Consider the following 27,177-nt stretch of genomic DNA (forward strand, 5'->3'; position numbering starts at 1 on the left):
TCCAGGTTGGATCAACGGAATGGAGAACAGCACGCAAGCCAGCACTTCTGTCGAGAAAAGAAATCACCATTGGAGAAGTTACAAGTTGATTATTGACCCGGCTCTGAAAAAAGGACAGCACAAACTCTACCGTTACGATGGGCAACATTTCAGCATGCCTGTGAGTGGGGGGCTCCCGGATTTCCCTCATTGTGTTATGTCTCCCCTCCCCAGCCTCTGTCTTACCGGCGTTTTGGGGGCTGGGGGTCTCTCCGGGTCGTGGTAATCCCTGCCGTGTGCGGGAGGGGGGTCTTGGGGGGACACGCACAGCCACCAAAGTTACCGCCACCTGACACTGTGTATTCAACTGTCAGGAGCCCAAACCTGCGGCTTTTTCCTGTGTTTCCAATCTGTGTGCATTTCCCAGCAGTATTGCAATTTGACACGTGTGTGTGTGTGCGCTTTTCCCTTCCCTTGAGACAGCTCGTGCTTCCTTGGGGTTTATTTTTTCTTTTATTTGTGTCTTAAATTTCAAGCCTTATTATTGCTGTTTCTGTGTTTTCTCTCCTCCTCCTCCTCCTCCTTCTCCTCCCAGAACTCGGGAATCGCTCCTGTGGATTGTGTCAGGGATCCCAGAATAGGGCGAATATGGACCAAAACTAAGGAGTTGGAGCTGTCTGTCCCCAAATTCAAGGTACTGCCCTGAATTTTGGCTTTAGCTCTGTATTCTTGTTTATCTGGGAGTGGAGCCTCAGTTCCAAATAGTTTAATGGACCGTTTAAATGACAGTCATATTCCTATTAACACTGTTATTTAGCAAACTGTTTAACAATAATCCTCTTCTATAAGGATAAGGAGAAATCAATGCTTCTGTCTAACAAGATCACTTGAAGGTTTTGGAGCTGGGGCTTCTTGGGCAGGGGGCGGTGGAAGGGGGCTCTCCACGCACAGTGCTGCTCAAAATACATCTTTGTAGCCCAGAAAGGAGCCGGTTCCAATGAATGGCTGCAGCAGCGGATCCTCTGCTCAGCTCTGAGCTTCATCCCAGAGCCTCAGAAGCGTTTCCCCCCCCACCAAACTTTGCAGGATGTTTTAACCCTCTCCCTGCCGTGCCATCCTTAGGCCCTCCCCCACACTCATTAAACAACGATGATTGTTTTTATCACTTCCCACCTTGTGCCCGTTCCAGATTGATGAATTTTACGTGGGGCCAGTGCCTCCCAAGCAGGTCACCTTTGCCAAGCTGAACGACAACATCCGCGAAAACTTTCTGGCCGACATGTGCAAGAAATACGGCGAAGTGGAAGAGGTGGAGATTCTCTACAACCCCAAGAACAAGAAGCACCTGGGCATCGCCAAAGTCATCTTTGCCACTGTCAAGGGTGCCCGGGAGGCTGTCCAGCACCTTCACAACACCTCCGTCATGGGGAACATCATCCACGTGGAGCTGGATACAAAAGGTGAGGGGGCACGTTCTGGCCCCACGCGTTTGGGGTCTGCAGAGCCCCTGCCCATCCCGCTCCCACCGCAGAGGCTGTTGCAGAGGGGAGGAACCTGGTGATTAAAAATACGAAGGGAGCCGGCAAGGTCTGGTGTCTGGGGCCTGGGCGAGTCACGTGGAGCCAAATGTGTTGTCTGTTGCTAAGAGACAGCCCTGTAATTTGCAAAATGCTGCCATCCTGCCTGTCCCCTGCCCGTCCCTGTCCCCGCTCACTGCTCTCCCATGTCCCCCATCTCCCTGCCCCAGGCTGGCCCCTCTCGGCCACCTGCCGGGGCTGCCGGACCCCATGCCACCTGCCTTTTGCAAACCTGGGCTTTCTGGGCAAGTCCTGGTGGATCCTGGGACCCGAATCTCTTGGTTCTGGCAGCGGCAGCAGGGCTGGGTGCTGTCCTCTGCGTGCCTGGCATTTCATTGATACTTAGAGCACACTGGAGGCTGGGGCAGCAGAGTGCACACGCAGCACTTGTCAGGGTGTGCGAGTGTGTAAGTGTGAGACTGGCTCTTAAAGCGACAGGAGCTCCCTGTCCTGGAGTAACCGGCTCCCAGCCCCACACCCGAGCCCTCGGGAGCCCAGTAAAGTTCCTGGGAGTGTGAAGGCACTGTGTTTTGTCTGTTCTCTCTGCTTCGAGCGTGTTAGGGAAGGGTTTTGCTGAAATCTGCCTGAATTTTAGGAAAAGATCAGTTGCTGCTTGTACTTCTTCCTTCTAAAGGTGGCATTTCTGGTTTAAAACTGACTCGCTGCACTCCTTCTTGGGAAGAGGACACTGCTAACACCATTTTCTTAAAAATGCTGTTATTTTTTTTCTCTAATAAAAGGTTTCAACAGTTTAGTGCAAGACCAGCACAGCAGTCGGTGTGCCACATGTGATAGAATAGAACAGGATGTTTATTGACATTACTGACCACTGTTAGAAGAAAAATCACAGCAGTGGTATAATATTTTCTATTGTGGGCTTGACCTTACATGTGTATACTTTGAAATTCTAGTATCATTAATTTTTACAGACAGGCTCCTTCCCCTGCTTTGAAATTTGAAGGTAAAAATCACATTTAAGAGCAAATTAACCATTTGCAAATTTAGTAATGTAAGCTAAAGCTGGTTCATAAGTGGTGGATGTCTTAATGAGAGTAATTTTTTTAAACAAGCTGATTGTACTACCTTCCTCCTTGTTCTCCTCTATTTATAAACTACTCTGTGAGTCTTGACCAGGCAGCTGTTCCAGAAACTTTGCAGCACATCAGGGAAATGAGGGGGGTTTAGTCTTCTATTTCCTGGGAGAAAACACTAAAGTCTGTTTTAAATTGCATTTCTGTTTTTTTTTTTTTTGCCAGCTCTATGCTTCTGATGTATTTTTTTCACACAGTTGCTTCTCTTTCATTCTAAAAGAGTAGGACTGTCAGTGTGCTATAATCTGTCAGAATCAAGTAAAAATGGAATTCCTAAAATAGCATCAGTAGGGCATACTTAAAATATATATATATATATTGGTTTTAACATTTGTCTCTAGTATTTCACTCTTCAAGGGGAGGAAAAGTTGGTTAAAAACTTTGTTTTCATAGTGTAGAAAAATAAATATTAGGAGTGAAAGTGTCATTTTTATCTATCTGGGATGAGCATAGGCCTGGGAATCTGAAACTGATGAATCCAGTCTCCTCATCTAAGACAGGCTTGTTTAAAGCAACTTCTTTGCTTCAGTTTATCCATTTATGGGCTGGACACAATTCCTAATTGCCTGTCTTAGAGAAATAGGCAGAACTCATTTCACATTCATAAACCTCTTTGAAACTGTAACTTTTCCTGCATTATACTGGGGATTTGGAAAGAATGAGGAAACTTTGTAACAATTGCTGTATATTTTTTGAAAACCAATGAAAATAAGCCTAACACTTCTATATGCATGGCATTGTAGTGTTATGTGTGGGTGATGTGTGTTAATATTTCATGCATATCCTTAAGCTCTTGCAGGGAAAAGATCTACTTTGTCATGACTTCAGTTGACCTAAAACAATGTATGTAGTTGAGGATGGCTCAGGACTTTAGTGAAATGAGATTTGATACCCAAATAACCTCATCTGCAGCATTTGTTCAAGATTAGTAAGTCAGTACATAGAATTGTGCTAAGGGGTGATTTGCTTCTGAATTGCATGGGGTGATTCACAGGGAGTTTGGAGTTCGATCCTACAGGACTTCTGCCTGAAAGTAGTCCTGGTTTTGGGGAGATATTGCCTGAATTCATTTTCTGGGCTCAGGTGCTGGGTCTCTCCATTTTTCTGCCTAGTCTTTATCTTTCAGTGCAAAATTCAGACAGTTTCAGGGTTTGATTCGGTTGCCTTTGAAGCTGATGACAGATTTCTTACAGACTGCAGAATAAGTAGGATTAAGTTTTTGTAGTAACGAAAAATTCAGTATTAAGAAACTGGGTCTTTGTAGACTTTGGGAATGAAAAGGCTGAGGGTCAGTAACACTGCGTGGGACAGTTTGTTTCTCTGGCTTTATTCTTCCAAGGATGTTACTGAATATTCCTTAAACTATGGGGGGGAGGAAGGATTAATTAGTATGTTTTGGAAAGGCAGTGTGAACTGTTTCGTCCTCAGCATTCCCATGCACCGTGTTTGCATTAGTAACAGGCAGTTTCTATGAGCAAGGTGTGCAGGGAGAGCTTTCTGAAGAGGCTCTGGGTGTTGGCAGAGGCTTCTCCCTTGGGTGAGAGTTTCACTTCTCAAATCTGCGAGCTATTTGCTTGGCACTTTGGAGAGGAGGGAAACGGCTGCGCTCCAGAGAGCATGGTAAGGAACAGAGCTGCCAAGCAGGCTGAGAAGAGGAAAAAGGATTTAGAAGCCTCCTTGTCTTGGCTGGAGAAGGGAGTGTCTGACTTCTCTTGCCCAGCAGATTATTTAAAAATGATCCCTGGGAGCTCAGAGGTGGTAACTGCTCCTTTCTTGCCTGGATGCAGCGGACTGGGAGTGGTAGCAGGGTCATGTGGGTGTCAAGAATGTGTATTTTCACAAAGATTACGTTATTTGTGTTTAATTAACTCTCGCATTGTGGCCTGTGCAGGTGAAACCCGCATGCGATTCTACGAACTGCTCGTTAATGGTCTTTACACTCCTCAGACCCTCCCTGTAGGCACCGAACAGGACGTGTCCCCAACTGGGAATGAAGCTCTCCAGGTAGGTGTGCTTGGCTTTTTATTTTTTTTTTTTTAATAATAACTTCCTGGGAAACTCCACACATCAGCATCAGCGTTTTAACGCTTTCAATTTAGCTTCTTTTTCGTGTCTTGCCATAGTTCCAGTGGATGTTGCTAATTCACATTTAAATATAACTTGCTCATAATTGCCTTAGCAAATGTACCTCTGAATCAGAGCATGTGGCTGATCTGTGTCTCCACAGCACGGGAAGTGCTTTTTGTCTTTCTGAGTGAAAAATGCCTCCAAAACCGACAGAATGTGCCCTATTAACATCAGAAATTCCTGCAGTTAGGACTGGATCAGATCTGTCCCTGAGATGAGATTATTCCCTTGAAGTCAGGGGAATGATTTACAGTGGTACATTTGGCCTGGTGTCTGTGGTGTGTAATCTCAGCGCTCACGGACTTCAGCCTTGCTTAAAGGCTAAAAGGTGGAAGGGGACTGAGCTTCAATAGTGGCATCAATTTTCCAGAATCTTAATTAGTTGCTGGAATCAGCTGTTAATAAAAGCAGTGGGCAGAATTCCCGAGGGCTTCCAGGGGTCCCTCGATATTTAGGGCACAATTCTCTGCGTGGCTTTGTACGATTACCTGCTTCCCTGCAAACCCCACTGGGATGAGAGGGCGAGGGGGAAGGGAAGCCTGTTTGTGTGAAGTTGTCAGCCTCTTTGACTTGTCTAAATGTACTTTGCCTCCTCATTGTGACTTAAGAACCCACTTTAAGACATCAAATTTGAAAGAGATTTGGCAGGGATTTTTTTTTTCTCTACTTCTCTGCGCTCTTAAAATGTCATGATTTCATTAATTCTGAGATCAGGCACTCTCAGGACAGGTGAGAGCTGTACCTTGAACATGGAAATTTCATTGATCTGAAAAAATAAATTTCTCCTCTTCTCCCACCAACCATCCCAACCATCACCAAGGCAAAATCTCAGTATCTTTTTAATAAAATCATAAAGAGGTTTGTTCTTCCTTACCTCCCAGCAAGGTGCTTTTAAAGGCAGGAAGGAGGTGAGTAATGATTTTGCTGGGAGTCCTGCTATGAGCAGGGCCTGACTGCTCATTTCTGCTGGTTCCATATCTCAAATAAAAATAGACAGATTTGTTCTTACTCTTTTTTTGGGGTTAGCAGCAAATTGATGGTATCCCCCAAAGTAGTCCCTGCTGTAGTTATCTTTCAGATTGTTTCTCTAGATGCTGTGCTTGTGCATTATATTATTATCCTGAATTGATTTTTTTTCTCAATTATCACCAAAATTATTGCTTTGTGGGTAACTTTAGCTGTTCTGTATCATGTTTTTGACTCCAGAATCCACCAACAAACTTGTTTGCTGTTGCAGTGTAGTAAAATGCTCCTGACAGTTGCTTTCCCCCTCATGCAGAGCAGCAAAGACCTGACAGTTCTGGAGTCCCTGCCTCCAGGCCATGTACAAACCCCACTGAAAGGCAGTCCACAGCACATCTACACCAAAGGTGCAGAGATGTGGGTGTTGTCAAGAACCAGCCACGTGCTTCCTGCTCCTTTCTGTGGGTTTTAGAACAGTTGAGGAACAAACTTTCCTGGTGTCCCTGTGGCCATGGTCTCTCGGGGGTCACACCAAGAGCAAGTCCTCACTGTTGAGTAGGTGAGATGTGTGTGAGCGTAGCAGGCAGGTGAGGGCTCAGCTGGAGTTTGCTGCTGGCATGTTCCAGGCAGGTCGTTTTACAGGTCTCTCTACCTGCCTGTGCTTGAGGGAGCAGCAGCCAGCCTGTAGCCTCACCAGTTTGCTGTCCTGGTGTGATTTTTGGGGAGCTGGAGCTCAGTCCTGCCGCTCTTGCTGCCAGGGGGATTCTCCCTGAGCTCCTGCTTTGCATTATGGAAAATTGATTCCGGAGCTGATGATTAGTGTGGCACTGTTATGACTCAGCAGAGTCTGAGTTGGAGCAGGGCTGCTCCTAGAAACCCCCTGAACGTGCCTGTGGAGTGACTTGCAGAGCAGTTCCTTGGCTGCTCTGTAGGTTTGTAGGGTTTCGGTTTCAAATGCCATAATCAGCAGTGCTCTACCTGAGCATTCATCTTTGGGAAGGGTTTTAAAAAGGTGCTTTTGGCAGTTGAGAACTTTTTGTGCCTTTTATATGTGCAGCCTTCTCTCTTGTTACAGGTGAATGTTTGGGATAGAGGCTGGTGGGGCAGCTCTGCTGCAGAGGTTTGGCTGCAGGCTGGCAGTTTGCTGTTTTGTGTTTTTTGATTTGTTCCCCAAAAAAGATAAATTGGTAATTTCACATCTCAGACTTTTTTCATTTTCTTTCCTATATGCAATTTAGACAAGCCTTACATAGTTGATAGAAATTGGAACTCTTTCAGATAAAAGTGGTGCGCAAGTCTCCTGTTCACCTGATGCACTTGGGTGTAGCTTATGAGGAAAACTGTCTGCTTTCTTCTTCCTCCTCTTGCAGACAAGTTCCTCTTTGCCTTTTTTTTTTAAATCAAAGGGAACTGTTAATAATGGATAATGGTTTGTGTTTTCAGGGATGCTGCAACCTGTTTGTTTTTTTGGTCTTGGAAATCACTGCGAACTCTCGAGTACTCAGCTCCTCTGAAAACCAAACGGATTAGACAAATATCTTTGTCAAAGTGTGTGTTTAGGTGCTTTTCTCTCTTCTGTTTTCACAGTTGACGGATTCCCTGAAGCGCCTGAAAGACAGTAACCTTTCTTCCACGGGCTCCTCTGTGACCCCAAACAGCAGCACGCCCTTCTCCCACGACACAGCCTATTCCAGCTGTCGGCAGGACACCCCGAACTCGTACAGCCAATTCACCCCGCAGTCCCAAGGAACACCTCACACCCCACGGCTAGGGACGCCCTTTTCCCAGGATTCCACCTATTCCAGCCGCCAGACCACGCCTGTGTACCATTTTGGGCAGGACAGCGGGTACAAACCCAGGAGACACGAAACAAAATTTACGGATGCGTACAACCGCCGCCCGGGACATCAACACCACTACGTGCACAACTCGGCGGGCGTGTTCCGAGGCACGGAGCATCAGTTCAGCACGTACAAATCCCATCAGCAGGAGCCAGTTCAGTTCTCTCACACTCCTCCCCTGAGCCACTCTAGTTCTTCGAGCTACAAATCTGCCTTCTCTCCCTACCAACCACCAGCTGTATTTCCCCAGTCCGACGAGCAGCAGTTTCCCCAGACTTCCAGGGAAGCAGAGTACCGGAGACCTGCGCCCCCTCCCACTGAGATGGTTGTGGAAAGCAGTGCTGCCCCTAGCATCGATTTTGTCCCAGTGAAGGAGAAACCAGAGGAGCCTCCGCCCTTGCCCGACTCGAACTCTGTTCCTGAACCGAGCACAGCATCCTTCTCTCAGACTCCAGAGAGGAGCGAGACCCCTGGCACCCCCACCATGGAGTCTGAAATGCAGCATAACAGTTTAGACTCAAGGATTGAGATGCTCTTAAAAGAGCAGAGAACAAAGTTACCCTTTCTTAACGAGCACGACTCGGATAACGAGATCCGAATGGAAGGTAGCCCAATTTCCTCCTCTTCTTCCCAGCTCTCTCCCATCCCAACGTACGGTTCGAACTCTCAGCCCGGTTTCAGGGGGCAGACGCCTTCCTCACGGCCTTCCAGCACGGGCTTGGAGGACATCAGCCCAACGCCGTTACCTGACTCTGACGACGACGAGCCCATCCCTGGGACAGCTTCCCTGAGTCAGAATTCCCGGGGGACATCGGAGGCCAGCATGACTCCCATTGATCAGCTGAGCAGGACCTCCAAAATTGAGACCTCGGAGGCTAAAGAGATGGTGCCTGGTGACCAGACTCCAACGTCAGAAAAAATGGACGAGGTGAGTGAGCTGGAACTGACCTGTGGAGCTCTGTGCTTGTCCCTGGAGCTGGACAGGGCAGGGGATTGAGCTCGGCTTTGTGTCGTCAGAGCATGAGGTTTCTGGTGGCTTGTTCTTTTGCTCAAGGCAGCTGGAAATGAGTTAGACGTGACACAAAGTGATGGTCTTAATCAACTTACCGGTCTCCAGCTTTCCATGTTTATAATATCAGCCTGCTGCAATTTATAGCTTCAGGAGAGCTCAAGGACTGCACGAGCCCCCAAAGTTTGGCCAGTGCCCCTGCTGTGTGAATGTCCTGAGTGTTGACAGACACTTAAGCCACTAGAGGAGTTAATGAAGCACTTTCTGCCATTGCTGTGGTCCCTGAGCAGGGGTGTGTATGTAGCCACGCTCTTGCTTAACGGGGCTTTCATGTTGCACTGAAGTATTGAGTGCATACGATGTTTGAAAGCTTTCCAGCTATTTCTGCCATCTGGTTCAAACGGGAGACAGTTGTTGGGTTTTAATACTCCCTTTGCTGGGTTGGAAGGGGGAGGTAGTTGACTTGTGGGGGATGTGCTCCACTGAGTCTTCCAATAATAGAGCAGAGCTTGCTGCCTCTGCCGGGGCATTTGTGGCTGAAGGGAGAGCGAGAGCTGAACAGTGTGGAGTGGTGCCAGCAGACAGAGGAATTATGTTGCATGGCCTGTCTGTTTGGGAAGTCTGTTGCAACAAATGTGACTATCACTGCAGTGGACGTGTGGGTCCTATTCTGCTGTGTCAAGGAACAGTCAAAATACAGATCTTTGCAAGTGCCAGGCCCTTTCTCCTCAGCGTTTATAAATGGTCATGCAAGCGAATGAAGCTGCTGTCCCTGGCGTGCAAGAACGCTGCAGTCAAGAGGGCTGGTCTCGTTTAAATGTCCTGAGCGCGGTAGATCAATTTAATTTACTCATGAAAGTTTGCCGGGGTTAAGCTGGCAGGATGGATTTCCCTCCAGTGGTTTGCAGTTGTGAGGTTTTCACCCGAGAAGCAGCTGCATTTCGGGAGAGGAGGAGCTGCTCCCGTAGCTGTGGGCTTTGCAGAGGCTGGAGGGAAAGCTCTGCAGCAGTAACAGAGGGCAGGTCTCGGTGCTACACAGTGAAAACAGTGTGACCGCGCTGGATATTTTGTTGGTTTTTTTCTGCGGGCCTTTCCAAACCTTCTTGTCCTCGCACTTGCCAGTTCAGCCTTTGAAACAATTCAGCTGCTTGAGTTCTCATTCATCATCGGGGCTGGCCCAGGCTCCCCTCTTGGGAGGCAAGTCCCTGGCCCGTGGGGCCTGATGATGTGTTAATTAGGAATGGAGTTTTGATTCCTTGAGCTCGGTCTGGCAGGCGCGAGAGGGGATACTGTTGGTTTGCCTAAAAAACAATAAGAAGACACCCCTCATCTGCTGCCCTTCTGGGTTTGTGTTTGCTGTCCTTGCTGTCGTGCAAGTGGGTTGCAGCCAGTTCTGGGTGTGTTTAGGAAGGTGGGTGGACGCCAGGCTGGTGTGTGGGGTCAGGCACTTTCTGTAGCTGACACTGGCACTGGGGGACTGGCTGGGGTGGGATGTTGTAGGCTGTGATGTGGGGCAGCAGCGTGCTGATGTTGAAGCCCTTGTTAAGTCTTTGTTTCTCCTTAATGAGATGCTGGTGTCAGAAGTTCACATCGCTGGTTCTGTGATACAAAATGATGTAAATGCCTCAATCCTCTGCAGAAGTCAGAAGGGTGATAGCAAAGAGTCCATACAGGTCATTGCTGCCTTAATTGTCTCCTCCCCTTTCCCCCCCAAAAAAAGTTGATGTTTGATGTTTGAGATGTTTATTCAAACCTCCTCTTGGTTACAAATCACAGTAAGCTATTCTGGCATGTTTGAAAAGTTGCCTGTGCCGTTCATTGCTCCTTGTGATGCACAGAAAACAATCTCCATGTGTTTTTGCTTCTTTTGCCTGCTCTTCTCCCCCACAGTTCTTTGCTTTAGAAAACGACTCTCCTGGCTTTCCTCTCTTTTGCTGAAGGAGCAGAGCTGAGCAGTGTCTTAACATAGGCTGAAATTTGAGCTGCAGCTTTCCAACCGAGTTAGAGAGGGGCATTGAGTCTGTCTAAGGGCTGGAAAGCTGAACCTCCGGCTTCAGCCTATTGTGATACCACTATTCAACTCCAGTCCTTCAGAGAATCCTCCAGCAAAACAGAGGGAAGGCAGACCCGAATATTTCTAGTGACTGTGTGGCTTGGGGAGTGGAGCAGGAATGACATATTAGTGTAGGGAGGGCTCATTAAGTATCATAAGGAAGCAATAAAGGGCAGAGAGTTTGAACTTCTTATTTACTTCGTATCTGGCTCTTCAGGGGTCGGAGCAGCCCCAGGCCAGCTCTCTTTGGGCGGGTGCTCTAGCTGGGAAAATCTCAGGGTTCGTAAGGGTGCCAACAAAGTTGCAGGGAAGTTTTTCTTGAGGACCTCATCCTGTTTTCCACCAAACAAGCATGATTTTTGTCAGTGATGGCTAATACAGTAACATCTGCTCTGAAGGTGAAATGCTGTCGAATCATCAGGCAAATTAACCCCCCCCAGACTTGCCATAAGTAAAGGAGGCACAGCCCAGCCCCAGCAATTGCTCCGATTTATCTTGCAAGACCCCGGAGTTTGATTTCAAGATCCGGTATGATACTCCTAAGCCAGAGTTTGGCAGGGAGTTTGGGTGTGGGAGAGGAAGGGCTGTGCATCTGTCTGCAACACCTACCCCAACTAATATGGGAGCAGTGATTAAGGTCTGCAGAGGAAGTCCTGCTCAGCTTAGCCAAGGGACGAGGCCGAGGTGTGGAACTGAGTGGGATGTGGGCAGTGCGAAGTGAGGGGAGGAAAAGGATCATTTCCAAACAGCACAACCTGCCAGCCAGGAAGACGGGGCAGAGAGGGCTTTTTCAAGAAACTAGAAGGTGGCAAAGGAAAAAAAAAGGAAAGAAGAAAAGCTGAGCTGCATTGTGATATCAGGAGAATTTTTGAGGGTAGCAGTGTCCAAGCTTACCTTCCTGTGTGCTTGAAAAGATAAAAAGGAAAGAATTGTAATAATTTTCCTTCACAGGATCTTGGCTGTTTCAGAAGTGCAAAGGTTAAGTACGTACAGTTTGACGTTTTGACATCCCATCTGAGCCAGGTCTTGTTTTGGCTTGGCTTGTGACAGGAAGAGGCCCTGCCTTTGTGCTGGGGAGGGTGACAGGATTGCAGCGAGTCACTTTGTTGTATATTGATGATGTCTTTCATGTTTCAGCTTATGAATGTATCAGTCTGTGTGCATAGCCAGCGTGTAATAGGAAGACTGCATGGTTGACAGTGGTGTTTTTCTAGATGTATAAGTACAAAAGTACTTTTTAATTGAGGGATAAGCAGCCTCTTGTCTTCCTGGTAGTTTGGCTAAGCACCGAGTTACTGTAGAGGGAGGGGCACCTTAAAAACGCCAAAGATCATCATAAAAATAAAGATCCTGAAACATGAATGAGGCGGGAGCAGTTCTGCTGTTTGCTGTGAATTTTAGCAAATGGATTGGGGAGTGAACTGAAAGTCACACAGTGCACAGCAGCCCTGGAGACCCCGAAAGCCGCTGCTGTCACCAGCTGTCCCACCCGGCTGTTGTGAATGCTTTTAATGCCGTGCTGGGTGCTGAAGTGCCTGTTGCAGGACAGTGTCAGCATCCCTGTGACGAGCAGGGTCCTCTCATGGTTACCCAGGGAGAATTTCTGAGCTGGGCTTACACACGGATGAGGTGGGTCATGCTCAGCCCTACAGGAAGCTCTGCTGAAGTCCCTGAGGTTACATCTGGGCTAAATTTGCACTTGTTGTAAAAGTGTCTTTGGGTTCTTGTGTGGTCACGGCCAGAACTGGAAGAAATTTATGTTGAAGTGTCACATTGTCCCTCCGGAGCCGTAGCAGGATGTGATGACATTCTCCTCAAGACACTGCCTCGTGTCTTGTGTGGCTCCTTGCTGCTGCCTCCCCGTCCAGACCGGGCAGTATTTCAGTAGCTGGTAAACGATTCCCCTTTCCTGCAGGGCCAAATTCAACCTTTAGTTGTCGTGAACGCTTGTGAGACAAACCAGTGCCCCAGTGCCATCCGGGCAGCGAGAGGAGCTGCCGGGGTTTCGCTGCCAGCAGTGCCTGCGGTGGTTGCCCCAGCAGTGGTCGATGCTCCTTGGAGCTGAGCTGTGCAGGAGCACTTCTGTCTGTGCCTGCAGAGGGATGTTCTCCTCTGTACTCTGCTCTCACCCATGGATTGTGTGGGTCAGAGGCAGCCCTGTGTTCCTGGGATGTTTGTGATGGCTTACGTGGAGCCTCCTAAGGATGAACACAGTCGCACCCTTCTGAGGGATGTTCCTGGGCTGGATGGTGCAGAAGTAATTTATTCAAGGTAAATGCACATTAAGGTTGTGAAGGTAGATCCTTAAGAGCCAGGAAATTCGATACCTTCGTTTCCACAGTAACTGTGCAAGAGCCCTTATGCCCATAAGTAGCTGTTATGTATGTATAATATATATGGGTACACCTGGGATCCAATTTACAGCTGGAGTGGGATTCATCATTTCTGGAGGGAGATGGGGGGGAGTAGATGTGGCTAATGGTTGCTCTCAATGTAGTTTTTTAATTGAAGAAGGGAGAAAATCCTGAGAGCTGTGATTTATGCCCAGTCTCATAAACACTTTTTCAAATTTTCCTGCCTCCTGAGCTCTTGCGAATGCGATCATGCCTGACAGAACCGGTTCCTAATGGAAAACTCAAAAAATAGGTGTATGTTATGACCATGACTTTCCAGAAATGCAGCCAGCCAATGCCCAGGCAGCAGAGATTTGGATGACTGCTGTGGTTTTACATGTGAATTACACCAGCCATGCTCAACCTGTGAAATTAAAATGAGAGTGAACTATTTAAGCTGTGGGTTCGGCTCTGCCCTCGCTGACCCACTGCACAGCAGCAGCGAGAAGCCACAGCGACTTCAGGGGATCTTGCAGAGTTTAAGCTTGTTCAGAAAAGAAAGACGGCACACAAATCCCTCAAAAGGTGATTTAAATGTGACACTACACTGACACTGGCCCCTTGGAGAGCTCAGAGATCTGTTCAGCCCCTGTGTCCAGAGGAGGGAGCAGACTGGGGCAGAACTGCAACCCTGTGTCGGAGCTGAGGGTCAGTTCCTGTATAACCTGGATGAGGTAGGGACATCCAGGCTCCCGAAGCAGTGGAAGTGCAAGGTGTTGTTATCTTACCTTTTTTTTCAGAGCTGATACTGGAAGACCCCAGGCAGGGACTGCTTCCTTGTACAGTGGTTTATTTGCCACATGACAGCCTGCTGCTCCTGCAGAATTTTGTAGAAAGTAGAGAAGTCCGTTGTGTTTGCCAAGTTGTCTCACTTTTGATTTTTTTTTTTTTTTTATTTGGCTCAGATTCAATTCTTGGAGTGCTTGCAGAGTGGTTTGCAGAGCAGAGGGCTTGACCAGCCAAATGTGTTCAGTTGAGGAAGCAGGAGTTTTGAAGTCACTTTTTCAGACTAGGATTGCATAGGATTCCCCTGGTGTTCCTAGTGATACACCCACTCATACATGTCTGCTTGTTGGGAGGGGGGGAAACCTGAATGGAAAAATATTTGACTGTTTGTGGTTTGGTTTTTTTTTGGATACTTAACAACTTCAGGAGAGTGAGAGAACATGTCTCTTGTTGATAACAGAGCTGAAAATGGTGAAATGCTCTGGAGTGTAACTGAAAAATAGAAAGCAGGCTGTGGTTGGGAGGCTGAGTGGTTCTTTTACTCTCACACCAGGCCAAGGCTTTGAGGCTTTTGCATTTTGCATACCTGATAGAAATGACATTGCCATTCCTTTATATAAATCACTGTTGCTGACAATGCTCTCACCACTACCTCAGCTTGTTCTGTTTTGCCACCAGTGACTTTCTGTAAATTTTCGGTTCCTGGTGCGCTGGCTGTGTACACTTGAATTGCTTGTTAGTAGGCAGAGCACTGCTTGTTTTGTGTTTGTGTAATCTGTAGATGCTCTGCTGCACTGGAAACTTAGATCCAAGTTACACTGTTTAACCACAGCATATAGCTGGAATAATATCTGCAAATCTGAGCTCTGCACACCCTCCACAGTTAAAGAGCCCTTGGCATCTTCCTTTTGCTGCTTGCAGAGTTCTTCCTATTCTTTCCAGCGCTCAGGTTTTAGCAGTGACGATACTGGATGTTCAGATGTCATAAATGCGGGCTGTGAAGCCTCACATCGAGCGACACGTTTTCCTCACGGTTTCTCCAACCCATTATCATTCCAGTTGTGTTTCGCATCCGATGGTCGTGAAAAGTGACCAAGGGACTGCAGACAAGTTGCTGGATGGCGGCGTGTGTTGCAACATGCAGTGACACTGAGAAAACGTGCCAGTGTGTTAGGTAATCAGTAGAAATATTGAGGAGATAATTGCTGTTAACATATTGTGCTGGCAGCCGCCAGAACAGCACTAATTTCTGGGTCTGGTTTTGCAGAAGCCGGAGCAGCCGCCGTGTTCTATATGTGTGTCTGTGTCTGACACAGAGCACTGAGCAGACGAGCGCTTATTCAAATTTCTGCTGGCTGGTGCCTTTCCTGGAGTCCTCTCAATAGATGCAGTTCAGCAGTAGAATGTTTTTTCCATTTGGCACCGATTTGGAGTCCTGTGACTTTGCCGCCCCCCCCCCCCCCCATATTAATTTCAATTTTCAGTTTGGGGGGACTTGTTTGTACCTACTGAAGATGGGGCAAAACTCAAAATGAAACTCATGAGTTCGTTAACTCTGCGCATCACGTACCTGCCCACGAGGGCTCCTCTGACCCAGGCATGCTACTGCTGTCTCAGGATTTATTATGAAATTTGCAGTGCTTGCTTTTGGAAATGCCCATTCATCATAGGCACAAAAGATTGCTCAGATTTTGTGCTCCTAAAAACAAAGTATTTAAAAAAAAAAAACAAAACACAACAACAAAAAACCCCCAGAAAAGAAATGGTAAAGGAGAAAAAAGTATTCTAAAATGGTTTTTTATTTGCATAGTACTGAAATAAAGTCAGTCTTATGTCTGCTTTCACACATTTCCAGTGGTGCAGACTGGCCTTGTGAGGTCAAGATATATGAATATATAAAATAGCAAGACAGCACGTTGGAGTTTCTCATTTCTCTCCAGGTCTGAGTAGGTTTGCTCCTCTGGCTGTTGCAAAAGTGTTGCTCCAGGAGCAGTTTGAGTAAAGGAAGTTGTTGGTGGCTTGGGCCCCGGCAATCGCCCTGTGCAGGGGGGGCACCGGGAGCCTGCACAGCACGGCCCTGGAGGGGAACCGAAACTGCTCAAACATGGGGCTGGCTGCAGCTCTATGGCTGGGAGGGTTGGTTGCAAAAGAGTCGGAGAACTGGGGCTCAACTTCCAGTTTTCAGTCGTCAGAACTTGGGTGTTCCGACTTCGGCGCTGTTCAGCAGTGCTTGGAGTCGCTGGCTGCTCCAGACGGCTGTGTTTGGAGTCTGTGTTTGTGGGGAGCTGATAACTGTTTACCAGGTGCAATTATCACACACCTTTGACCAGCTCGCCTGTGCTTTGCCCAATCTCTCTCTCTCTCCATATCAGGCAGTAAGTCAGGGACACACTTAGGGAAAAGGCTCTGAGGATGGTGAAGAGGGGAGGAAGAGGAGAAGTAAAGATGGTCTCCCATCTTTTCTCCTTGCTTGCACCTTCATCCATTCCAGGTGGGATGTCCTCAGGATCCACTGCCCAGATTCCCTGTGTCAATGAGTGCAATGGCACAGAGCCTTGGGAAGAAGAGGGCTGAGCATGGTGAAGGACACATGGGGTTTTGTTTTTCCTGGGCCTTTTGCTGGCCTGATCAAGGGATTGAATTGCTGCTTTTGTGGGTGGTGTGGAGTGGGAGTTGCTCTCTTAGATCCAGGGTTTTTTTTTCCAAAAGAGCTGTGCTTTGCAGCGAGCAGATAGAGTTTAGTGCTGTGTCCAAGTGGTGTGTCCTCCTCCAGCAGTGCAGGATTAACACGTGTTGCACACACCAGGGAGACATTCCCTATGGAGCCTGGGGAGGGATTGCTGAAGTAGGCGGCTTTTTTCCAGGTTTCCCTGTTCCCAAAGGAGCTTGTTATTTTTGGTGCGTTGTGTATCCCAGGCAAAACAAAACATATCCATTTCAGGTGATGGCAGTTGTTTGGTGGAAGCAGGAGCTGGTGTGATGTTGGCACGTGGCTCTGGGGATTGTTTCCTGGTCCAGTCCTTGTTGCTAAGCAGTCACCAAAGGTGACATTTTGGTCGGCAGATGTGGCCGAGAGTTTCCAGTGCAGATAATTGAAATATTGTCTTTGAAGGATGCAGATAAATGTGAGCAACTCTTATCATGGTGCTACAAGCATTTTGCTATTGTCATGGAAAAAGAAAATACTCGAAAAACGCGAAAATCCTTCGTACCGCATGAAATTATTCAAATTACAAGAAAACATAAAGGCCAGTCTACTGGTGGAATGTATGTCATGGAGATGTGCAGGAAGGATGCACTTTGACAAGGGAATCTCAGCAAATTTACTGCTTGTTAATACAGTGCCAGGTGGGGCGTATCTCCCAGATAACCTCAGAAAAGTGTTAACAGCAGATGGTCTTGCAGGTGTGTTCCAGGCCAGTGAGAGGCAGGTAGGTGGTGTGGGTTTGGTGGCGAGGGGCAGCCTGGCCCTTGCAGAGCCCTGTTGGAGGATGGTGTCCTGATGCTGGAATTGCTTTTAGATTCCCTGGGAGCTGGCATTGTGCCAGGAGCGCCCAGCCTGGCTGCAAGGCACCAGAACTAAGCTGTGATCCCTGCTGGGTTGCAGGCTCAGGCTTCAGCTCGAGGAGGTCTTGTTGCTTGACTTTGTCTTGGCTCATTGCTGGGGCACATGTGCTGCAGGCAGGGAAGTGGCTTTTGGCATGGTGGCTGTGGGGGCACAGTCTTTTGGGGGGATCCTGAGTGGCCTTTGCAGCCCAGCTCAGCTGGTTGTGTATCTCTGTGGGGTCTTGGAGAGGGGGAGGCAGGCAAGGGAACATGAGGAACATGGGTTTGCACTGGATTTTGGGGTCAATCACTGAGCAGTAGGTGCAGCTTCCACATGGCTTCTATTCTTGTTCTGAAAGGGTTTATGTGGAACTGCTCTCAGTGTCCAAGTGGAGCTTTAGATGGTACCATGCCTTAAAAGAAAAAAAAGTCCAAAACTCAGAAGGGCAGCTCTCAAGGAGTCTGATTTTGAGCTGGGATGGAGGACTGGGTTTTATTGTAAGTGAATTTGGGGCTAAAGATACAAATTGAATTGTAAGAAGGATGAATGTTGGACTCTGGTTATGGCCCAGGTTTTGCAGTATTTTTGCTGGTTTTAACTGAGTTCTAGAATCAAAAGTATTGCACAGTGCAGTTGTTTTAGTGAGGCACAACCTTAGGATCATGTCCAGTGAGATGTATTGATGATGGTTTGAGCTGTAAGTACCACTGTGCAGCTCTGGTGCTTCGAAAGGTGCTGAGGCCAAACTGCCCTAAGTAATAATTATTAGTTGCAAACCACCAAGCCAGCTGTTCCTGCACAACTGCTTAAAGAGTAAAAAGATGCCCGTGTCTTCCAGTTGATCACCTGGATCAGTGAGCAGGGTATGGAATGCACGAGCACAGAGCTGTGTTTGGCTGAGTTTGTGCCTTTCTCACAACTATTTCATGTAACTCTTTAAATCAGTCACCTCCCTTTTTGAGGCTTCGCATGTAACTACAAATTAACGAACCAATCTAATGGGAAGGCTGTTTTAAGTGAGACCTGTGGGATTGAGAGGGGTTAGGATGTGTCTGCTCAAGTATGGGCTGTAGAGGTGCTGTTCTTTAGGGCTTCGTGCTCATTTCCAGTATTTTAACAAAGCTCTCTAAGGCAAGTGTTAAGGAAGTGAGTAGAGTAAGTGTCACCAACATGGGGAGGAGGCCTGAAAGAGCCTGAGGGCTGGAGTGGTGGGTCTGAGGAGCAGAACATGGATCACCTGGCGCTGGCTGCTGCTGAAAGGCTCTGCCCGTGCACATGCAGTCGTTTCACTTGAGCAGTCACCCGTGGGAGAGCTTGATTACAGCTCTGCTGCAAGGGAGAACAGGAGAGACTTTGGACTAACTCATGAATTAGCAAGGAAAAGGCACAGCTTTGTCTCTCCTTGGTCGTGTGTGTTGGGGGTTATTTCCTCTGGTTTACTGGTGTCCTTCAGTGGGAGGTCAGGGCAGTGGGTGCCATCACAAGCCCCCCAGAGCCAGGCTGTGTGTGGTGATGCTCCCCTGGGGTGCCCCATCTGCTCATGACCAGCAGATCAGCAGTGATCTTGTTCAGAAGTTGCTGGTGGACTTGTCTCCCACAAACATCTAATCCATTTTTCAACCCATCTGCGCTGGTGAGCCTGCAGTGTCCCGTGGCAGTGAGGTGCACAGCTCAGTTTTGTTCGAGGTGCAAAGTGTTTCCATGTGTTTGTTTAAACCTCCTGCTTGCTAATTAGAGGACAGGTGGGGAAATCAGCATACTTTACCTCTCCTCTCCTCTTTGCATATTTTATGCCTGCACAAATGGCAGTGGGAATGCAGCCCAGCTGGGGGGGTATTTCCACTCTGGTGCTTTAGAACAGCTGTGGTTGCAGGATTTATTTTGCATATAGGGGGGATAGTTTAATAGTAAAAGTTTGGTACCTTCTAAAGGGCCATGAGAAATGTCATCTCCTGCACGGATATTGTTTTTGTTAAGGGATCAGTCAGCAGTTGGCAGCCACAAGGGTTATGTTTCCATCACCTGAGAGGAGTGGTATGGGGAAAAACTTGCGTTTCCCTCACTGGGCAGGTTTTGGACAGGGACAACTTGAAGGTATTTCTGGGTGGATATTGCTCCAGGCTTCGTCTTAGAAAAAGGAAGATTTTTAGTGTTTTAATTAATATGTTACATTCCTCAGCTGATGTGCCTGATTGTCTCCCCTCTGACTGCCCTTAGTTAAATGTGACTACTAGAAGAGAGGGAAAAATCTAAGCAGGAAATAAAGCAGTGAAAAATTCAAGATGCCTCCAGAGAGAAGAGAAATGCTACCAAAGGGGAACTGTTTCCTGCTGGCCTCACTTTTGAGGAAGAACTTCCCCACTCAGCTGCTGGAAAGAGGCTCCTCGGAGGGAAGTGTCTCCTGTGGCGTGGCTGGGTTTTAATGCATCCACAGCTTTTTGGGAAGGACTTGTTAGTAGTAATGCTCAGAAAATGAGGAGCCTGCTAAGCTCATTAGGGTGCCATTCATCGTTTGTGGTCGCTGCTGTGACAGTCTGGCCACAGCCAGAGGGGGTTTGTGCCTCCCCAAACAAAGGTTTTGTGCCTTTCTCACTCCGTGGCTGCATCCCAGAGACCTGGAGTACCTCCACCACCTCCACTGGGGGCCTCATCCAAAGTGGGTAAATGCTTTTTGTCACTCAAGATCACGTGGACTGGCTGAACTGGCTTCTCTGCAGCAGTTTTTCTGGGAATTTCAGAAACACAGCAGACGTCCCATTGTCCTGTCTGGGATGATGGCAGTGCCTGTCTCCAGAACGGAAAGCTACAGGTTTTCTTACTTGAAACCATACTGTGTGGCCACCATGGCTGCAGTCAGGATGATAACAAGGTCCTGTAGACCTTATTAACAGTATGTTCCCTCTTTCCAGCTTCCTTATTTCTTTTCAAATAGCAGGTACCGGGCTACAAAAGAGCTGCTGGAAGAAGAGAAGTGCTGAGTCTGTGTGACCTCCCAGGCCAGCAGTGGAGGGCTCAAGAAATCTCACCAAAAGTTCACATAAAAATCAGGACTTTAACTTTTTCCCCTCACTCGTTGCACACTTTTTGGAGAGTGAAACTTTTTTGGAAAGGGCTCTTCTGGGCTCCCTCCATGGGCTGTGGGCTCCTGGGTTTTCTTGCAGGTGCCAGAACCAGTTGGGCTTCTTTGCTTCCCAGCCACGTGTACAGATCAGGACTGCACCTGAGAAATTCAGGGCAAGAGTGGCTCAGGCTCTTGGAAAAGGGGAAGGAGAAGCCAGGCTCATCATTTGGGATGCCTCTGGAGAAGGAAGGCAGATGACTGAACTGCTGCCGTGGGATATACTAATGGCACCTGGGTCTGAGGGCGGATGGCAGTGAGCAGAAGAGCATTAGAAGGTGATACTGATGAATGATCTGACAAAAACTCTTTTTTTTTAACCCATTGTCCCTCAAATCCTCGATTCCTTCATTTCTGCCCTCTCTTCTGAGAAGACTCAGCATTGCACAGGTTGTGTTGTGGACACCCAGGTCTTGCAGATGAAGCCACCGTTGGTGCTAACACTGAAATGCAGAGAGCACTGAACAGGGCACTGAAAATGCTGCCATAACTGTGATAGCCACGTGATTTCACATACTCAGGGGTGTAGTAATACTGTGTAAAAGGGGAACAGTGTCAAACTGGCCTAGTTCTGCTGATTAGAACTTGTTTAAATACAGTATATGTACAACCTATTCTTCAACAGGCTGCTATCAGCTGGGAAGCTAGACTGTTTTCCAAGCTTATCTGCTTTCTTATCGTCTTCTTGGTAGCAAGATCTGAATTCATGGCTCCATTTGACCTAAGGTTTAAGTATGAGGGTGAGGTCAGGGGGTGGCATCTGAGCTCCTGCCTGGCACTGAACTGTGAGGTATCTGTGTACTCTGCACATGCGGTTATTGCAGGGTATGTTGGTTTTTTTTTTACTTATAGGTGGACTCTGATCTAATGTTGCCAGTTCCCTTTATCTTTGATTGCAAAGTACCCTCTGCTCTTTGGAAATGTGGGTGCATTTCTGCACACCGGCATCAGGAGCGAGACAGAGCATTACAGAATCATTTGGGAAATGAGTTCTCTGTATACAGGGTGATTTCTCATAAATTACTTGCTTTTCTTTGCATCTTTAGGGAAGGAGATGCTGCCTCAAGCTCTTCATCTTTTGTGTGGGGACAGACCTTAGAATAAAATCTGTGGATAACAGCTGAGGTGGCAGAAAATGACAGGGAAGCCCATTGCATGCTTATCACCGCCTTTCTCTTTCTCAGAGAGACTGTTCAGTTCCTCTGTTGGATTTGGCTGGTTTGTTCCCAGGACTCTGCATCACTGAACCTGGTGTCTGAAAGGGGCTTTACCTGAGTAAAAGCCAGTCTGGCTGTATGAAAGTCTTTGGGAGAAGCAGAGAACATTCCCTGACTAATTTATCTGTAGGGGGTATTTTCTTGCCACTCTACCATCCTTTTATGCATGACTTAGCTTCCCAGCCGACTGAAGCCTTTGAAGTTAGATTGCAAATAGCTCTTCAGCTATTCCTCCCCCCCCCCATCTAAAACAGGGACACCAGAACAACCATCGCTGTGGAAAGAGCCTTCCTTGTTCCATGGCTCCCCAACGTTAACACCCCCCTCTTTTCCTCCTTCCTTCTCCCTACCGCCTCCTCCTCCCCCCCCATAAAGAAACCTTTTTTTTTTCCCCTCTTAATAAGATCTACTTAAGACTTGAGGGAAAAGGCCGTGGTTCCATGAGATGGTAAATCCAATTTTAGGGTGTTTCATATGTGATGAAAAACACAGCGGCCACATGACGCAGCCCCTGAATTGGCACACATTCGCCCTGCCAGTTCGGATTTGTTCACATAATGCAGGAGGGGCGACTGTCCAGCCTCATATCGGGGCACACCCGGGCTGCCCAGGCTTGCCTGAGCTCGGGCTGGGGGCCTCTGACTCCCCACTCGTACTCTCACTGTGTTTTGTGATCTGCCCAGATTGTTCATGTTGGTCTCGTCGCAGATCTTGCAGTCCGGGGGGTCTGGAAGTTTCCATTTGAGTGTGGACCCAAAGGGTGTTACGTTGGCCCGTAACCATGCGGACACCAGAGAGCGTCTCTTGTGCGTGGGAAGCCCAGGGGCAACGTCTGGCTCCTCCAAATATCCCTTCTGTGGTGACCTTGCCCACAGGAACAGCGTAACCATGTCATGTGCCATGAAGTTTGCAGTTCAGAGCCTCCTTCCCCTTTCCTGAATTAAGCCATCCCTTTTGTGGAAGGCAGTGCACTTGCTAACAAACAGGGCAACCCCCTCAGTGAGTTATGGCCCTCTTTGCCAGTTCATCTCTTCAGGCTTTCTGCTGAGGCAGATCTGGCAGTCGTTCTCCCCCTGGCTTAATTCCTGGCTCAGAGGATTGCTGTCCCAGGAATTCACGTTGAAAACTGAACTATGGTGCTCTCTTGCCAAGAGAATGGATTTTTGAAAGTACTGAATGGTGGTTGGGTCTTCTCACACATGAGTCTTCTGATCACATATCTCCAGTCGTTTTGTTTCTTTACCAGTGAAGATCTGGTTATCTCAGACCACACTGCATGGGCTCCCCATCCCTGTCCTCTTTGCTTCGCCTGGAGTTGTCTGTCCTCCCCTGGATTGCTTGCTGAATGAGAGAGGTTGTTAGCCTCATGAAATGCCTACAGCCTGCCTAAGTGGGTGTTTCTTGCTCCTGTTCAATCATTGTGTTGATTTTCTCCTGTTTTTCATGTTCTGTTGGTGTGGACCATTTCATGCCCTTTGGGAAGTGCTGATTTAAGCTACTGCCCCATTCCTTCCCTTGGAGACATTAATGTTATTCCACTGTGCCTTGAGGAGACAGAGGATAATCCCCTCTGGTGTCTGAAACAGGGCCTTGAAGTGTCAAGATCCATCTCAGCTGCTCAGTGCACACAAAGGCCTGCAGGAAGCTGGAGGTGTGGATTTGCCTGAGTGTGGGATGCTGTGTTTGGCACTCCTGCCCATCCTGCAGGAGTCATTTTAGCTCATTTTATCATTCTAATTCGCTAGATTTTCTGGTGATGGCATGGGACTGTTGGGCAGCCTTCCAGCTCTCCTGCTGTCCTTAAAACACAAGTCAATTTACTGCTGTTCCTGGTGTCAGGAAGTGCTGGAAGTGAGTGAGGAGACCTTTTCTCTTTGTGAGCACTTAGCCCCACGTGCTTCCCCCTCTCAAGAGCCCATCCTGCTGTACACTGAAAGCCCAGTTGAGCTCCTTCCTTGCATCCTTCCAAATCCCAACTTGTGGCATCTCTCCACATGCAGGATGGTCTAATTAGGGACCAGCACCTGAGGCAGCACATTGTGAGACACAAACACAGAATCTTGCTGGCATTTTCTCACTCCTGTCCCCCTCTTCTGGGACTGACAGAGATTTCTGGGGGATTCTCCCACTGTCCTGTGGTTTGAGGTATCGACTCAAAGTTCCCTCTTGGCATTAGAAGGAAAAGTAAGTGGTGCAAGCTGGCCTGGTGTTTATAGTGCTGATTGTTTACGATGAGCACTCGGATATTACTGTCACTCGTTTTACTCGTTGGGCAGCCCTGTAGGTGTGGGGGAGGATTGTCTGTGCCAAAGAAGTGCTGCAAGTAAGTTCCAGACCAAAACACAACCTGAGCCAAGACGGTGAGGGTGTCAGGTAGGACATTGTCATGGCAGAGAAGGTGAATTATTCTTTTCAAGTAAGGAGAGGTTCTTTTGCAATTGGTAATAGAGAAACCAAAACACCCAAGTAATGTCCTGTGAGAAATCCCTGCTCCATTGCAGCCTTTTTGGTGCTCCTTTTTGTGGGACACAGTGCTGAGTCCATTGCTCTGACCTGCGTGTTTGCAGCCTTTGTCTGTGAGTTAATTTACAAAGCTCTGTATAAATACATGGCTGTATAAAAGCCTTGCAGTCTTCTGTTCTGCAGACAGAAATGCGTGTTGCTGGAGATATTTATAATCACTGATTTGTAATATGTAAATCTTTCCATTTGCCTTTTACTGAGCTGGGCATTTTATTATAGTGCAAACACATCTGAGAGCTGTCTTGTCCCAATTAAAAGCTGCTGCGGTTGCCACAGAGGGCTCTGACAGCAGCAGGAGGATGGGAGCTCTCTCAGCTGCCCAGAGGAGGTGGAAAGACCTGACTAACCAAGGGGGAGGAGGCAGTGACCCAGCTCCAGCATCAGTCCAGGCTGTGGTGGTGGTGGGCTGGCCAACACAAGCCCCCGTGGGTGCTGGTGACAGCACAGCCACCTGAGCAGCTTTGGAGCTCACCCAGGGCAGTGCAGGCACCAGATTGCTCTGTGTTTTTATTGCTGCTGTAGCTGAACTGCTGGCAAACCACCTGGGGTGGCTCTTCCGTCCTGCCCTCCACCTCTGCAACCCCCAGCAAAGCACCGCCCGTGTGTTGTCCCTTCGGGGGCAGAGCTGTAATTATGGTTGGCAGAGCCGAGTGTGCCTCGTTCACACCTGGCACCGCGAGTTATGGGCGCTCAGCACAGTCCCTCTGCCCTGTCATCCTGCCCAGTGCTGCTCTCCCAGCAAACCAAGAGCCAGCTCAGAGCCACAGCTCCTCTTCATGTGCTTTCCCGAGAACACCTGGAACCTGCAAGCTAAAAGCGGACTAAAAATGAGCAAAGCGACACTCTCTGAAGCCCTCGCCGGGCTTGTAGATTTTGGGCAACCAAGAGGTATTTGCTCTGTTATCAGAGTGAATGGTGAGATTCTTTGGGCCAATCTTGTGTGAGATTGTGGTTTTTTGAAGGAGTTTTTAATTGAAATTGTGTCTTTGAGGGAGAGTTGCAGGTGGCTGGTTGGTGTCCTCAGGCTTCCTTTTTGTTCTGGTTGGTGGCATAAGAAATGTGTCAGGTTTGAAACGCCTCGTTCTCTGTAAGGAGTCTGGGAAGGGAGAGCTGTGTGTTACTGGGCTGCTTTCACCCAGAAATCAAGGCAGTAGTGCCATTTCCTTTGTCAGATAGATGTAGAGTGCGGGCCACGAGCAGCCTGGTGTGAGCCCAGTGTAGGGAGGCAACTGGAGCTGGGGAATAGAAATCCGGAGGGACCTGGAGTCTGTTCTTGACTCCCATAGTGACTTGGTGCGTGACCCTCTTTGGTCAGTTGTTTTATCTGGAAGTTTTCCTTTCCTTGCTTTTTTTTTGGTAAGAATGCAGGGTGAGACTTGCTCACTTGTAAATTGTTTCAATTGTTTCAATTGTTTCAATTCGATGGACTCAATCCAAAGCCAAATGATGAGTGTTTAACCAGGTTGTGAAAACTTTTTGTCCGAGAGTCACTTTTGATTTTAGTTCTAGCTTTATTGAAAAACATTAAAGCTAATGCCCTTGTGTTGTGCTGAATGCCATTGATCCTGCATTTCATTACTTTGGTGCACCACAGCTCAGCCAGGCGGTGTCAGAGTAGTTGCTACCCTGCCTCAAATATAAGTAACTTGGTACCCAGCAGAATTTTAAAGCGAAATTGGCTGTGAGCTGATGGTATTCAAAATGTGTCCTGAAATTCTGGGTAAATTCTCTATCAGATGGCCTTTTAAAAGGAAGTGGAAGCATGTGAAGTTCCTGTGGCTGTAGGAAAGGTACTGAACAGTGTGTACAGTGAAGGTACACATGCAAATGTGAGGATGCAGTTTCTTTTTTCTGCAGGTATGAACATTTGCTTGTGAAATGGGTGCTGCTCTGAGGTGAGATCGATACCCTGCATGCAGTGGCTCTACCCTCTCACTGTGCAGGCTGATCCAGGAGTGGCATCCCAGGATGTTCCCTCATTTAATTCAAGAGGCTCTGCACACCGTGCTGGTGTTAAAGGTGGCAATTAGCATTTTGGGTGAACAGTGAATGAGGCCATTTATAACCAGTTACGCTGACATGAATCTCTCCCAACAAATTTGCATCGTTAAAACACCTTTGGAAAAATGTGTCATGTGTATAATTAAATACCTGTTTTGCCAACTCTTAATTTAATTAAGGCAAAGCAAAGATGGCAGCACAAATTAATTTAGCTGGAAATGGCTTTTCTCTCAGTAGGCTGAAGGAGGTTTTCTGGTGGCATTGCACCAGATGACCTCAGAAACAGGCGGGTGAACTGCAGGACTGACTGACACAGTTTTTCTGACAGTGATGGCCGTGACATCTCATGGCACTACATGTGTCATCTATCAGCTCACTTTTTTCTGCTTGTGAGAGCAAAGAGGGAGGCCAGCTAGAAGGGGTTTCTTTGAGAGGGCAGCGTAGCTACTTTTGAGCTCTACCCTGAGAGGTATTCAGTAGTAACTGTAGTAAATCCAGGTTCAGACAGGTGAATGAAAAGAAATTCGTATAACAGAAGATATTTCTATGTCTCCCCTTGGTTTTCTGTCTCTACCTTGATCTCTTTCACTCGGTCCCTACGTTTTCCCCCCTTAGATATGACTTTCCTGTAACCGCTCGTCCTCTTTAAATATTCATTCCCCTTTAACTTTCTTTAAAGACTTCCTTGTAGATGATCTTCTTTTGGTTTGACCTCTTTCCTAACCTTGTGATTCTTCCCCTCACCCCCCTGTGCCTTTTTCTGATCTTTTTCTTCCTGTCGCTTAATCTCTTTCCCTCTCCCTTTCCATCTTGCTTGGGATAAAACTGGAGCACAGGCTGTGTGAACTGTGCAAGTGCAGGTGAGTTGTCAGCCCGACACTGTAGGAAGCAGGGAATCTGGTGTTGCTTCCTGCACACCCATCTGAGCACCAGAAGAATTTAAAAAAAAAAAACCTTTCAATTTTCCAAACGTGCTGGTTTTCGCTTCAGCAGTTCTCATTTCAGCTTAAGT

At 47.7% G+C, this 27,177-nt stretch overlaps 1 protein-coding gene across 1 annotated transcript in view; it reads left to right on the forward strand.

Annotated features, from left to right (window-relative positions):
* Window positions 1-27,177, forward strand: part of SETD1B (SET domain containing 1B, histone lysine methyltransferase) — a 45,633-nt gene that overhangs the window by 1,975 nt on the left and 16,481 nt on the right. The window contains exons 2-6 of the mRNA XM_027878681.1: window positions 6-160; window positions 575-673; window positions 1,169-1,439; window positions 4,539-4,651; window positions 7,325-8,506. Of these exons, the coding sequence (XP_027734482.1) occupies window positions 6-160; window positions 575-673; window positions 1,169-1,439; window positions 4,539-4,651; window positions 7,325-8,506 (1,820 nt within the window). The remainder of the gene's footprint in view (window positions 1-5; window positions 161-574; window positions 674-1,168; window positions 1,440-4,538; window positions 4,652-7,324; window positions 8,507-27,177) is intronic.

The sequence above is a fragment of the Empidonax traillii genome, unplaced genomic scaffold (assembly GCF_003031625.1).
Source record: "Empidonax traillii isolate 1590-97213 ecotype Southwest subspecies unplaced genomic scaffold, ASM303162v1 scaffold43:size1863611, whole genome shotgun sequence".
Taxonomy (NCBI): domain Eukaryota; kingdom Metazoa; phylum Chordata; class Aves; order Passeriformes; family Tyrannidae; genus Empidonax; species Empidonax traillii.